The sequence below is a fragment of the Delphinapterus leucas genome, chromosome 2 (genome assembly GCF_059928025.1).
Source record: "Delphinapterus leucas isolate spDelLeu-1000000601 "Yukka" chromosome 2, BTC_Dleu_Yukka2, whole genome shotgun sequence".
In the NCBI taxonomy this organism is placed as follows: Eukaryota; Metazoa; Chordata; class Mammalia; order Artiodactyla; family Monodontidae; genus Delphinapterus; species Delphinapterus leucas.
The window spans coordinates 113,138,507-113,154,561 of NC_143130.1; the positions used below are offsets into that span (position 1 = coordinate 113,138,507).

Sequence of the window (16,055 nt, forward strand, 5' to 3'; positions counted from 1 at the left end):
TTCAACTAGTAACCAAGTCCCGCTGATTCCACCCATCAACATCTCTTATATATACCTCCCCACCTAGTTTCCTATTTACTCCTGCCTTAGTTCATGCCCTCATCATCCCCGATGTGTTATTACAATAGTTTACCTGGTCTTTTGGCTCACCCCTGCCCTGGCTTCAGTCCAGACTCTGTCTTGCTGGCAGTGAACTTGTTGATGTTGATTATTCTTCTGCTTAAAAAGTCTGAATGATTTCCTCAGATTTAACACAGAATAAATTCCAAATCCCTTAAAATAATACAGAATAGTAATTAACCATTGGAAAGATCAACTATTTTCCTCCCATCCCTCCAAGTGCAAATATTGTCTGTTGTCTTAACATAATTATGTAACATATTCAAGTGGCTTACAACACATAAAATTCTTCCAAACCTTTATTACAAATTTTTTTCTGTTATATAGTAACAGTAATACATGATAATTCACTGTCATCCTGCTACAAAGAAAAACAGCCCACAATTATCCACTCCACACACCTGAAGTCTGTTAAGTCCAATACTAGTTTTGTCTTCCCCAGGCTACAGAACTTTACTTAAGTTGGCTTTCTCTTCAGGAGTTTTCCAGTATTGATGTGTTATTATAGTTCACCTCAGAATCTTCTTTTTTAGAAAGAAATTATTAGAGTCATTATTCTAATAAATCAGGAGGCTACACTGAGATTGCTGTTTGTAATATTCTTATGTCTCCAAGTATTCTGTTTGGCTTTGTTCATTCTTCTCCTTTCTACTGGAAACTAGATGACATGCAAGACAGAAAGGTTTCAGTATACTTGGAAACATACTTTTGTGGCTGCAGACTAGACAAAGCTAAGTTCTAGGCCCTGAGACTTTCTCTGGTCTTTTTGAGCACATACCCCTGCTCTTATTTGGCCAGAGAACATTAGCATGGATCACAAATGAAAATAATTCAGTCGGATGGACACATATTTTGCCAAGAATATTTATTTGTTATTGTTGAAAAATACACATAGGCAAAAGGTTGATTAGCTGCTGATTTTCCATAGTACAGCAGGGTATTGTAAGAAAGGGGAAAATAAACCTGTTCTATACATGGCAGTTACATTTCTAAGGCATTTAGGCTTAAAAAGTAGTAGGTGCACCTAGGCCCATTTACTTGAGTTTAAATATACTGAGGCACACCAGGCAGGCAAAGGATTTGAAACTATACAGTAAAACTGTTTCATGCATTTGTGTCTTAGGATTGCATATCCATCCCCCCGAGCCCCCAGTCTCCATCATTCATTTTTTCCACATGAGTTTTGGAGTTGTTCATAGAACACTGGTAATAATCTACTCTTCAAGAGTTTGCTTATAGGGACAACACCAATGGGACACACAGAACAGAACTACTTCATGGACAGGCTCTGTAGACTCTTACCAAATTGAGGCTCCAGTAAGAAAAACACCGATTTGCAAAGGCACAGTGGAGACAGGTTTAATGCCTTAAATATAACATGAATCATTCACAATAACAAGTTTAGTGTTTCAGCGAACTTTTGTTAATACAACACAGTTGGTCACACAAAATACAAATGCTTCTGTTGATCTGTCTTGGCAACTCAGATACATCAACAGTGCTAACAGTTTAACAGCTTTGTTCTCATCTGACAGAAAATAATGGCAGTTCTGCAAGGCAAATGTTAAACCTGACCGTATGTATTTATTAATTCCACAGTGTTTTGACAGATTATAGGGGATGGAACTCAGAGGATGCTGACACGCTCACTGAGGGCTTTCATCTCTGTTTCTTCGGTCTCAGGACTGTCACTGTGGCCAGTGCTTGGATCGATCAGGTGTGTGGGGTACTTCAGCCCCTGCTCGCCTGCGTACTGCTCCCACCTTGAGTCATCACTCTCATGGGTGATGTAGCGTTCCCCGATTTTGCATTCCAGCTCCCGTAAATCTAACCAGGTCTGATAATCCTGAGGAAGAAAGTGCAAAATATTACCATAGATATGATTAAAACTCATTTAAACACTCTTTCATTGTTGTCAGCTCCCACAACATATATGTTACCCTTTTTTCTTCCACTCCCACCGTGCTATGTCTTTCATCAGGCACCCTGAGGTGACAGCATCAGCACCAAAGCCATCCTATTTACCTAAACTGTGCAAATGCATACTGTTTACAGGATATCAGGCATCAGAAGGTGGGCAATTAATATCTGCAGTCAAACAAAGCAGAATGTTGGTATTCCTTTGGAATTTAATGCCTACAAATAATCCTTCAGTATTTCAGAGGATCGTTTTTCTAAACTTCTAAGTTCAGTGTGAAAATAAAATATTTAAGAGAGAACAAACACATGCATATGCTTTACATCTACCATGCATTTCTTTTACAAGTATTGCCTTGGATTTAAATATACAGCTTCCAAACAAGTACAGTGCATGACCAGGTGGGCATCTACTTGGATATTTATCAGGATTACACATACAGATGCCTTTGAAATCTGGTCCTTGGAGTTTCATTTTGACCCTTCTTTTTTTGTCTTTTGTTTTTGGTGTGTGTGTGTGTGTGTGTGTATGTGTGTGGTATGGTGTGTTTCTCCCTTATCCAATTTTCCTGGTAGAGAAAGAGGTTTAGAAATACTAAATTGTTATTAAATCCTATGAAGTTGCATGCATTTTGGCAAACAAACTGGTATTATAATTATACTTTAAAAAATATGACAAAAGATTTTTATATATAGTATCAGAATCTTAAATACTTAGAAGCTTATTCAACTGAGAAAATATCCAGTGATTGATTTTTACCTGTAACCAAGGGTGACTCAAGGTCTTATCCACACTATAGCGCTTTCTCATTTTTACTTGCAGCAAGTTATTGATAAGATCAATGGCTGAAAAAAATTTTTATTGGTAAAAACAGATGACATATCTGGAACATATGCATAATTCATTTATAGTTTATTCCACATCTGCTATTTCACACAGTTAAATGCAACACAGTGATAACAGATACTAGAACCTTAAGAAAATTCCCCTTGAGAATTCTAAAACCTTGGCCTTAATTTAATTTTAGATGCAAAAAAATGAATCGGAAATAATTGTAGAGGAAGGAGTATGAGTTCTTTGTGAGTATGATGTGAATTTCTCTTAGTCTAGTTTCTAATACATTTTTCTGAAGTAGGAGTTTTGTTCAAATATACATCATTTAAATATGTGTAGCACTAATGGCAGGATAAAACTAATATTCAAGAGAAAGCATTTACTAATTTTGTTACAAAATGTGTTTAAAGTTTGAATACACATAATGGGCTCCGTAGTCTTGAATTAAGTGACAGACATCTGGATGCCACATTTAAAAGGAAGAAAATAAAGCATAACATAGGCCATGACTCATGATAAACTTAGAGCCTAAAAACCAATGGCCCAGTGGTGAAACACTTTTGTCTCTTTCTCTTTACTTTTAAAAATAATCCATGGGGCTTCCCTGGTGGCGCAGTGGTTGAGAGTCTGCCTGCCGATGCGGGGGACGCGGGTTCGTGCCCCGGTCCGGGAGGATCCCGCGTGCTGCAGGGCGGCTGGGCCCGTGAGCCGTGGCCGCTGGGCCTGTGGGTCCGGGGCCTGTGCTCCGCAACGGGAGAGGCCGCAGCGGTGAGAGGCCTGCGTACCGCAAACAAAAAACAAAACAAACAAATAAAAAAAACTATGAATTGGAATTATATCAGCCTTCATTGCTTTCGTAGGGAAGACAGGTAATCAACTTGTCTAACAATAATTCTTCTAAGAGGTTAGAATCACAAACCATCCAGCCTCATACTTTGCCTCTGACTGGGACTTCAACAGAGTGTAATTTAGGAAAAAAAGTGATTCTTCTAGTTATCTAGTCTACAAAGCATCTTACCCAGAGTACCATGTAACAGAGTTCTCACTCACCTTTCTGAAAACTATTATTTTCAGCCTATACCGTTAATTGTTCACTATTTATTAACTTCATTACCTCATGCTTCCCATTCATTCTTGGAATGACTTCCCATTTCTTTCTTTCCTGTTAGCATTTTCTTCCCAAAAAGAACTTGGTGAAATCTGCCAAACTAATGAAAGCATTCACATTCCACCAAAAAGTCCATTCCCTCCCTTAATCAACCCTGGTCATTAAGTTTCTTGAGAGATGGATCTTTCTATCAAAAACCTTTAACAGGTATCTGATAAAGATGCAAATTAACTCCCCAACTTCCTCAACCATCAAGTCCTGAATGAGGGGGCTTTGACTCCATTGTTTGGTCTACATCAGTCTGTGTGGATCTGAAAATACAGTGTCACAGGAGTCCTGAGGCCACCTGGAACAAAGATCACTTTATTCCCTCAGAAGGAATCAGAATCCTTCTCGTTATCAGGCAAAGAGAAACGATTTTTACAGGCTTTTGGTAATCTAGAATTGTATCACTTTGATACTAATATTCCAAGTATTTGCCTGCATGGAAGGACTGTAGAATCAAACATCTAAGAATTGCTTGATTGGAGAAAGTAAATGTAATAGCACATGTTTAAATGCTGTCTATGCCCCTACACCCTTGCCTTCGCTAGGATACCTTAGGAAACACAGTATTTAGTACAATTTCAAATTCCAAGCATGTGTTCTCAGAGGGCTTTTGAAAGTATAGTTCTCTCAGTGAACTGTGTATTGGGCATGGGCTTTAAAACATCCATTCACATGATTTACTCACTGGTGTGTAAAGTGCACCTTCCATTCTTGCTGCTGTGAAGTCACACAGCAAAAATGGAGAATAAGGGGAGACGGGAGAATGCATGTGCTACCGTAAGCATGCCGCAGCATTATGCTTCCCCACACACTGCAGGGAATAAAGACATGTTATTAATTCACTCCTTCTGCTTTGAATTCTATAATTAGGAAGGTAGGAGTACAGCAACTCGACAAAAAGTCTGGTTTGTGCCCAAATGGGCCCCAACAGTGAATCACACTGCCTAATGGGGAAGGAAGTACGGCCAGGGGAGAAACTAGATGTGTCTGAAGGGAATGGAATATGTGAAGATGAAAAAATTGCTCTGCTGAATGAAGCATATAATCACAAGTCTCACTACAGCCACAGTACACAGCTGACCTGAATAAGCACAGCAAGCCAATGACAAGTACCTCCGAGAGAAAATAGTTTAGGACCTAAGCAGAGAATTAGCGGGAGTGTGTGTGTGGGTGTGGGTGTGGGTGTGGGGGGTGTGGGGGTGTGGGGGTGGGTGTATCTGTGTATTTATAAATATATTCCATGGCTCTTGATAGCAGAAAACAGAAATAATTAACTATTAAATGTTGGACACTGTAGTTAAATATTGGGAACCCGGTGTTACTGAGAAAATAGGTTCATCATAGTGTTTGAGAGTTCCATTCTATTGGTCACTGTTTCTGGAACTCCTAAAACATCCTTTTCATTAATCAAGGCTCATACAACCCAGCATTAAATATACCACCCAAAATGCCTTTCACTAAGCTCACTTTTAAAAAGAGATTCTACTGTTGTTTTTTTTTTTACAATATTCTTTATATTGACCATGTATATATCGCATATACGTATCATTCATTTATCTGTTCATTCACCAAATATTCCTTAAGGAATTACTGTTGGCAATGACATTGGGAATAAAAAAGGTAATGATAAAGCCCTGAAAAGCTCCCAATCTAATTGCAAAGGCAAAATATGCACACGTGTGTGCACGCGCACACACACACACACACACACACACATAACATGACAAAATGCACCATTTACTCAGCAATGGGAGAGGCCACAGCAGTGAGAGGCCCACATACCGCAAAAAAAAAAAAAAAAAAAAAAAAAAATGCACCATTTAAAATCTTTGACCTTTAATTAATATCCTACTCAAAGAAAAAAATGTTTTCTTTAGCGCTCCCTAAATATAAATAGCTAGGGTCCTAGTGACTAACTGCAGTAGTCCAATCTATTTCACATCTCAACGGTGTTGCAGGATACCAGTGACAAGAATTCTTTTCTCCTATGTTGTGCCCAAAGTTGTCTTTTTATAACTTACCCACATTAATCCTATTTATGCTGTAGATGCAATGGAGAACTTGACTATTCTATATGAGAGCTTTTTATGTTCACTAGCTCTTTTTCCATGTCCCTGTTCACAATGGACCAGAATTTTCCTCACAATTAACTGACAACTTAATTGTGATATTATTCATATAGCCTAGGATGGAAGGTTTTGCTTTTTTAAAAAAATTTCACATTCATATTCTTAGGTTCTCCTAACAAACGTATGAAAGTAGTTACTTTTTTTTTTTTTTTTTGTGGTACGCGGGCCTCTCACTGCCGTGGCCTCTCCCGCCGCGGAGCACAGGCCCCGGACGCGCAGGCTCAGCGGCCATGGCTCACGGGGCCAGCCGCTCCGTGGCATGTGAGATCTTCCCGGACCGGGGCACGAACCCGCGTCCCCTGCATCGGCAGGCGGACTCTCAACCACTGTGCCACCAGGGAAGCCCCAGTAGTTACTATTTGAATCTCTATTTTATATAAAAGGAAAAACTGAAACTTCAAAAGGTCATATAACTTGGTCGAAGTCAGACAGTTCCCAGGTAACAGTTGAGGTTGAAACCCAGGGTAACTGGCTCCAAAGCCCATGCTCTTAAATACTATGGCATGCAGTAGCCACATCATACCATTAACTCATTATTATTAACCGATAATCTCAAAAACTAATTAAATTTAGAAAATTTCCAATAATGAACATTAAATTCTTCTTAGTCATGTTTCCACCATACTTTTATGTACATAAGTGCCTGGATTGATCGATTGATCGATCTATCTATCTACCTATCTATCTTTGTGACCTTAGCTCAACATTTCAGCAAAGACTATTCTGAATGTGATGTGATCTCTCCTAACGAAGGGACTAATCCTCTAGCTTTCCACCACTTCCCAACTGAGTAAGCCTATCTGCTATGTATTAATCAAATTACTAGGAACCTTTTTTCAGGATAAGGCTTAAACATAGGACTTGATGACTCTCCAATAGATTACACGTCCAACTGCCATGCCTATTAATTATTCTTTGAACACACTCATAAATGAGCAATGTTTCATCCTAGGAGTATCCCATTCAGTCCATATGTTATCATCTTCTCCAAAGGCTACTGTGGGAGATGTTTTTCTAATGTTTTATTATAGTTAAGAAACATAAGGCCTTGGTATTACTCATTCTACCTATCTGGCAGTAGGTATCTTATTGAAAAAGAATGCAATTATTCTGGAGTAATAGATTCTAAGTAAACTAATATTGACTAGTATTGGTTTTTAGTCATTTCCTTCTCAGTACCAGGATTTGTTTCTAAATATTTGCAAACTATTCATTTAATCATTCATTCTAGGATTTTGACAAGGACAAATATTAAGCTTCTTCTTGAATGATTACAGAATCCATTCTTTCCCCCTTTTAGAAATTCAGAAAACCCTGGCCTGTCTTAAGTATTCTGGTATCTCTCTCATTTTATCCATGATTTACTAATTACCCACAATGGCTCTAGGAGCACCTCTGTTAGCCTCTTCAATATGCAGTAAGTCCTGTTCTGAACATCAGTCATAGTTTACAGCTGCCATTGAGTGCGCTCTTGTGATACCACTATTTCCCCCCTAGGTACTAGCTCCCAGCTGAGACTGCTATGGGTAACCCTCAAATGTAAAGGATCCAAGTTAAGGGAGGAAGGAAGCCAATAGCAAAGGAGCAAAAAGACTAGTAAAACTGGAGTAGCTACAGCAGTCCCAAGAGAGTCAACAACCAGGAAAAAATTCCAAATGGGATCTCAACTCCAGTTCCAAAACTCAAATCAAGACTCAGAATTCTGACCTAGAGGGAATCTGACAGGGTTTGTCTTTGAAACTGCAGGGTGGCTGGGGGCGGAGAAGGAGAGACAATGGGAAAGACAGATATGAAACTGGGCCATTCTGTGAACTTCTTTCAAAAACAAAGCAAAGGAGAAAGGGACGGTGGTCTGGCTGTGGGAAATAGGAAGTAAGGAAGGGGACTGCAGCAGAATGGGAAGTCAGAAGGAAAGGTGACATGCTGGCATGTCAGCAGAACAGGATACTAGCACCCAAGGCGGAAACTAGAAGGATACAGAAACTCCAGGTTCCCCGGAGCACCAGGAAGATCTGGAGCCCCAGGATAAAGAGATATTTGGGGAAGCAGAGATTGCCGCAAATTCCTGGTACCCCATACTTCCTTCCATAAATATAGCAAAAAGTACATATCCCAATACCTGCCTTTCATGAGGTCAAGGTTTATTGCTACACAGTGCTGGATTCTCCAGTTTGGGGCAATAAGCAGATGTAATTTAAAACAGCTGTCGTTGTACCTAGGGCCAAAGCTGTGCAGGAAAATCCTCCATTCTCTGAGTTATATTTTTTGTTTCACACCCTCCTTTCCTTATTGTCTCAATTTGAAGAGCCGCTTCTCCACCCCCAAAGAAAACAGGAGCAAAACAGGCAGTGGTTAGTTCCTCCTTCTCTTTGCGGTAAATATGATGGCAACTTTTTCAGAGAGTGGTAGGATTATTTTCTGATTCTACTTGCCCATTTACTCTGAGAGTTAGCCTTTCTAATATTATTCTGAGAGTTCTGTTCTCTTATTCATCCTAAAACTCAATCCCTTCCTTCCATATTTTTAATAAATTGTCTTAAGGCTGAGCTCTCTGAACACCTCAAATAGCTACATTCGGGCAATGTGCGAAGTCTTTCCTTTTTCTTTCTTATTAGAAAAATTTAAACAATTGTATGGTTCAGATTTTTATTTTAAAGAATCCCCTCTCTCATAAGCACAGTTTTGTGTTTTCTAAAATGTCTCTGGCCATGGATTTATATTAATGTTTCCTATAAATTAAAATAAGAGCAAAGAAAATCTGTTTTATGACGCTAATGTTTTTTTTTTTGCTACAACAAATTCTTGGCTAACAAAGTTACTTTTCCCCTAACTTCCTGTACAGCAATTTCTCTTGTTGCCCCATCAGCTGAGAGACTGAAATGTCAGGAAAGTGAAGAGAAAATTTATCAAACTTTTTTTTTTACCAGAATGGGACTTTCAGCAGATGTTGGGATAGCTGAAGTTCTGCATAAGTATATATGAACAAAAACAAAATTAAATGGTATACGCAGGTGCTGAGGGCTTTATGTTTTAATATGAAAAGAAACGTTCCATCGGTGTTAATTTTATGGATTCTATTTTCTTAGGGTGTCAAAATTCAGAATCATCTTTGAAATTGTGGAAACTATATTGCAGTCATTCTCCATTTCAAAGCAAATACCATGTGTATGGACAATAGGTTCTTAGTATGCAGAAGGGACATTTGCATGTGTCATAGCTATGGCTAAACTAAACAGCATCCAAAGCTTGGAGAAAATCCTACAGAAAGAATGGAACTGGACATATGTGAAGACATAATAGGACCTTCAGGTCACACCTCTCAGTCATCTTCCATTTTTCATCTCTTTTTGGCCGACAGGCTTGCAGGATCTTAGTTCCCCAATCAGGGATGGAACTTGGGCCCCTGCAGTGAAAGCACCGAGTCTTAACCCCTGGAAATTCCCTCATTTCCCATCTTTCATTTTAGGTACCTGCCTGTCCCCCCATTCTCCCCACTAGATTTTAGCTCTTTTAAGGTCCCACAGATTGTGTATTCATTTTTGCACAATTTCATAAATATTTAAAATCAAATGCATCATTTAATGTATTAGGAAAATGCTTGCTAAATAGCATTTGATAGATTGAATACATTAATTAGAAATTTAAATATCCATTTTCTCAGCTCTATGTTTTAATAGCCACATTATGTGCATATAGTTTGTATATTTTGGCTAAAAATACTCCTGGATGGTAGGACATCACACGTCTACAAACGGATCACAGGATCAATGACTTTCATCAGAAAATCAGAATAATGCTGAGAGGATCTGCAATACAGATCACATTTACTTTACAATGTTTATTTGACACAAGAGAAATTATCTGTGAAACCCTGGGGCTGACCTGTTTTGTCCAGACATGGCAGTTTAGAAAAAATTGTTTTTTCCGTACTGTCTTTCGTCCAGCTGCAAATTATTGAGGTACAAATTTTCAAATTAGAAACCAGGTCCGAACTATCACTCTAGTGATGGAGTCTTCATCTGTCACTACTGAGCTCCTTGTTTGCTTTTTTCCCTTTCCATTCTGCCTCACTGCCTGTCACCCTGTAGGCTCAGTACTTCTCTCTTTGGCTTGATTCATGCTGATGGTAAGTTATGTGTTTATTTAAAAAATCATTTTGCAACCCTTCACATTCCAGCTCTCAACCCAGCAAGCTGTTGCCCGGCAACACTAAGTGGGACGCTCCTCTCAGGGGCTGAAACCAGAGGCTGCCGGCAGCAAACAAGGGCGCTGGGAATCATCATCTCACTCGTTCCTGAGTCAATTACCGCAATCCAATGAAGTGCAAGACCTTTAGAGGCTCAAGCAGGGTCTTTCCTTTCCCAGTTCTTTCCTCTGTAGAAAGTTATTCTATCATTGGGTAGTCCTTTGCTTTACATTCAGTTTAATTTCCTCCTGAAGGCTAGAAAGACAATCTTGGAAATCATGAATTGTTTAAACACAGCATACAGCAGCCCCCAAACTGATGCCAAATTGATTCAAAATTTAAAGTCTAAATTAAAATATATTTATATGAGTTTAATGAAGTTTGGGGTGAATTTTTTTTTTTCATTTTCACTTTGGAGGGGTTTCTGGTTTTTGTTTTTTTTTTTTTATGCTGATACTCAAGCCAAAGGTCAAGTGAAAAATTGTTAGGGGCCTCCAGGTGTTGGCAGTTTTAGAAGCACCTCAGGTGTTTCTAATATGTGCTCCTAGGGTTGAGAAAGGCTGTGCTAAGCTGTGCGTTTCAGATTTTTACACCCATATGAATAATCTAGGGATCTTAAGCTCTAGATTCTGATTACGTAGGTCTGGGGAGGAGCCTGAGAGTCCCAGGTGGAACCTTAGACCACATTTTGAATAGCAAAGGACTAGGGGTATGAGAACATTGAAAGTAGTTAAAAACTGGTTTAATGTTGTTCAAAGGGCCCCAGAATAGATGGATATAAACATAGAGAAGGCCCCATCTTGTTCAGTATTCTGGAACGAAGACAATAGAAAGGTTTCAGGATAGCTTCTACTCAGAGGATGCCGACAGGAAGAGCAAACAAGTTGGATTACACAAATAAGTTCCAAGATAACTATATACATATATAGCTATACTGGTAAGATAACATTTAACAGGGACAAATGAAACAGGGTTCTCTATTTAGCTACCCCCCGCCCCGAAACCAAACCAGTCTAAGTACAGAATTGAAAAATGTGGCTTATCAACAACATTTATAAGAAAAAATTCAGGGTCCTAAATGCACAGTAAACTCAACATGAGTCTACATTTTATACGTAAATCAAGTGTTATTTTATGCCATGCTAAAAGAAATGTGTTCTTTATAATGAAGGAATGGTGGATTCACGTTACTCTCAGGCTCATTGAACCTTGAGTCAGAACAGTTTTGAGGTTTGATTTAAAGAGAACATAGGGCTTCCCTGGTGGCACAGTGGTTGAGAGTCCGCCTGCCGATGCGGGAGGCATGGGTTCGTGCCCCGGTCCGGGAGGATCCCACATGCCGTGGAGCGGCTGGGCCCGTGAGCCGTGGCCACTGGGCCTGCGCATCCGAAGCCTGTGCTCTGCAACAGGAGAGGCCATGGCAGTGAGAGGCCCGCAAACCGCAAAATAAATAAATAAATAAAAAGAACATAAAGAGGGGAGTGTCTGGACCAGAGTGAACAGGTGGTTAAAGAAAAAACTCACTGCCCAGGAGAAGAGAAAGCTTGGGGTGACATGATGGCTGTTTTCAAACCTCTGAGATAAGCTTTTATTTGGAAAAAGGATTGGGTTTGTTTCTACCAGTGGGTAAAAACCCAGAGACATTTTGTTCATTGTGCTAGGCTCAAACTGAGAAGAAACAGGGCTCCTCATGAAATTGTACACTTTCTATTACAGTAGCAACATAAGAGTATTCTGGATAATTGCTCAGTGGATTGGTATTGTGGAGCAGTACAGGGGTAGGATAAGATTTTTAATATTCTGTATTTTGAAATATTATTCTGTGTTGTTATTGTGAAAGAAAGCGAATTTACAGAATATTTAACATTTGTTGTTCCTATATCCTGACATCTCCACATATATTTAGATGTCACATTTCAACTCAACTAGGATATACATTCAGAAGTGAAATTTTATTTTTATTATTGGGATATATAGGAAACATTTCAGTTTGGAGCACAAATAAACAGCCAATTTTTGAGCACTTATAATACCAATGTTCTGGCTAAAACTTCTTCAGATCAGTTTCTCTCTACAAATTATCATTTTTTAGGAAAAAAATCTGATTATATTTTATTTGCTATCAAAGGTTCCTTACCTGGTGGGACAGACACCTTTTCAGATATTAACTCATTTGGATTTTGAAATATGTATGTGTGTGTATGTATATAAACACATACACACATACATATATTTAAAAATTCACTCTACTAAGTAGATATCATTTAAACCACTGTATGTCTCTGGCTCATAATTTTAAAGTTCCTTATTACTGAACAAAAAGCATACTCTTTTTCAAAAAAATTAAACGCAAGTAATCCTAGAATTTCAAATAGAGGTTGTTTAAAATGTTAAAACCCAGTGGAAGTTGTGACCCACATCATTCACTATAGTTTATCAATCATGATAGAATCTCATGGTACCCAGTCCAGCATTTTTAAGTACTTTACTGCCTAGTCCCCTTGCATCTCCTCCATGCTGTTATGTCTGACAGTGGTGCTAATATGTTGACAAATCAATCTATTCATTAATATTCAGCAGGCTTGCTGGATCTGCAAGGCTCATAAACTGTTACAAACACAGTTTAATTTTTAAATGACAATTGTCCTTCTTTTGTTTCTCATACCATTGGATTTCTGGGTCTCATCTACCCGAGGCTTATTTTCAATAGGGTTATTTTTTGTTTTGAACAATATGTAGTGAAAGAGGGACCTACAGCTGGTTCCTTTTCATGGCAAAGTGCTACTTCCAACTTAAGTGTTTAGCGTTCTGGAACACTGTTGGATTTTGAAAACATACCATGTGGTAATGGTGCTAGGCTTTTATTTAGCTTTGCTTTGTGTTTGTACTGGCTGTATTTTTCATCTCCAATTTCTGGGGGAAAAACGCACTTGTGACCAATTTTATTTGAATTTACCACATTGAATGGCAAAAAAAAAATAGCTTTTAAAATAAAATTTAGATGCTTGGATAAATTTAGTGGTATATTATTATAGCCATTCTATGCCTTGGGATGCCATATATTCTGCACTGAACATAAATGTCAGCAGAGGATTGAGACCAAATGGAAGAATAAACTACAGCTGCACTTATCAGGGGAAAGAAGCAGCAGAAATATTACCATTGAGACTGTTGGATCGTGCAGTGGAAAAAAACCTGTGTCACGGGTGCACCATCCCAAGTTGATAATTTTGAACTAAAGATAAGTTATAGGATTAATGCAAGGGCATTTCCTTTTCTTTTTTTTTTCCTTTTCACATATGTCAAGGCTTCATGTCTGATCTTAATTCTTGATTATATCAACTAACCATGTGACTCTGAAGCTGAGCAGTGACAACACAGCAGGTGAGATGAAAATAGGTGCTTCTTCAGACTTCACCTGCAAGCACAGAAAATGATCTCTGTCTGCGGGGGTCGTGGGCTCTTTGTGAGACAATTTCTGAGGTTGCCTCTGTGTTGATTACTGCCTGCTTGCCTCCCTAATGGCATATAAAGGAATATCAAAACTCAGAAGGAAAAAATAGTAATTTATCCAGCGATCATCATGGTCTATCACTAACCTTCCTCAAATTTACTGTGTATCTCTAATTGAACACATCAATTCAATCTGATGATGGTAGTGTACTTTTACTCTAACAGAGGCTTTCCCATCACTGCAGGTTTGTCATCATTCTCCTAGTAGGATGATTTGCACTGAAGCAAATTATATTTCACCTTATTAGCTATATAACCCACCTCACATGGTTACCTGTGTCATCTCTCTTCTCCTGCTAAGAATAAACTCTTGGGTAAAAAATGCTGTATAAAAAAGCCATTTATAAAATAGAATAATTTAAGATGTGTTAGGATCTTGACCAACTGAAGGAATGTAGAAAAAGAGAATTAATTTGACTCTCACACTTGCAAATTCTCCTCTGTGTGGGCAAAGCAGGTTTAGAGATTTAAGATTACATCTTCTTCATCTGCTCAGTCACCATGCAAGAATTGGTATTATAGAAAAGGAACTATAACCCCCTAACTCTCCAGTAATATTTCACATATAAAATAGTATATATATATGTGTGTATAGATAGATAGATAGATACAGACACATAGATAGAGTTTGTATATTTAACATGATAGACAACTTTTAGACCAGATGTGCAAGAATTTAAGTCACACAAAAGGTTGTACTCCACTTATTCCTGGAACTTTCTTGCACTTTTGTTCCTTATTATTATTTTTTACAAAAGTGTCATATGCACCTGGTAAAAGATCTAAATCAATCAGTAGGAAGAGTTCAAATTGAAAGATAAAACCTAATATCTCATTATTAAACCTCTTTTAACTATGTAAAAAATTTCTTCTGATTACCTCTACACCTTAAAAAAATATGTGCAGTATCATTTATGCTTGATTCACTAACTTTAAGCTATTCAGAGTATGGATGAATGCCAGTCTGTGAAATGTTTATTAGTTTACAATGAGATAAGTATAGAAAGTGAGACTAAGTCTTTGGAAACTTTCACAGCATCCTGACATTGCTGTCACATTTTTATTATATTTCACAAAGTACTGATCCATATGTTTGGAAATTAAAATAAAATAAAACTGGTCCTTTATCACACAGTTTGAGAAGAACCACCTTAAAAACAAAATAAAACATTGATTCTCTTCCATTAAGGACAATGAATCATTCATTTCAGCTTTTTCTACCTCATTGTCCTCCTTTATGCAATTAATTTAGTTACATTAAATTAATGTACTGGCTACTGTTGTAATTTAGAACAGTGCCTGGTGCACAACACAGGAGATTATATATATATATATATATATACATATGTATATATAAAACATTTATTCAAAAGGATTAACTCTATGATTAAATCGTATACTAAATCATGCATGTGAATGTACTGAGCTGGCCAAAAAGTTCATTCGGCATTTTCCGTACAATCTTACGGGAAAACCCAAATGAACCTTTTGGCCAACACAATACATAAGCCAATCCATTCACCTCGGCAGAATCGGATATCAACTCTGTGCAAGTTACAGCTCTTACAGCTCCTTTCACCTCTTCTCTGTCCTCCTTTCCAGTGTGAAAGAAGTTTCACTATTTACACATCCTTTTGCATAATTATAATGAAGTCAGATATGCTTGGTCTAAAGGTTTTCTATAATTTAAAATTAATAAGCAATATGTGGAATAATTATATATAACTATTATGAACTATAGGATTATAACTCATACCCCCTATAGTCTATAACCTATAACCCTACAACCTGTAACATCAAATTTCTACACCTATGCCCACTCAAAGGAGAATTTTCAAGTGTTAAAAGGATTCTCTCTTCCTATATTCCCTTAATCGCTCAAAATCATGACACACATGTTAGTTTCTTCTTTATTACACATAACTTTATTACAAATTTTTGCATTTCCTGGAGTTTCTTTTTTCTTCTTTCATCTTGACATAGGAAGCTTGTCAAGAAGCTTTTTCTTATTTTTTTTCTTACTATTTTCATGGAAGTCTATATTGAAATACATTCAACATTTGGAACAAATTACACGTCCTGATATTAAATATCTGATAAAGAAAATGATGTGGATACAAAAACATGTTACGAATGAGAGAAATTTTTAGTTCATCTAAATTTGAAACTTACTAAAAATTTTTTTAGAGCACTGTCAGC

At 37.8% G+C, this 16,055-nt stretch overlaps 1 protein-coding gene across 1 annotated transcript in view; it reads right to left on the reverse strand.

Moving 5' to 3' along the window:
- Nucleotides 1–814: 814 nt before the first annotated feature.
- The window catches only part of PRKD1 (protein kinase D1), a 164,110-nt gene continuing 148,869 nt past the window's right edge, over nt 815–16,055 (reverse strand). Inside the window, exons 17-18 of the mRNA XM_089907541.1 lie at nt 2,798–2,883; nt 815–1,966 (exon numbers count right to left, since the gene is read on the reverse strand). Of these exons, the coding sequence (XP_089763667.1) occupies nt 1,748–1,966; nt 2,798–2,883 (305 nt within the window). The 3' untranslated portion in view covers nt 815–1,747. The remainder of the gene's footprint in view (nt 1,967–2,797; nt 2,884–16,055) is intronic.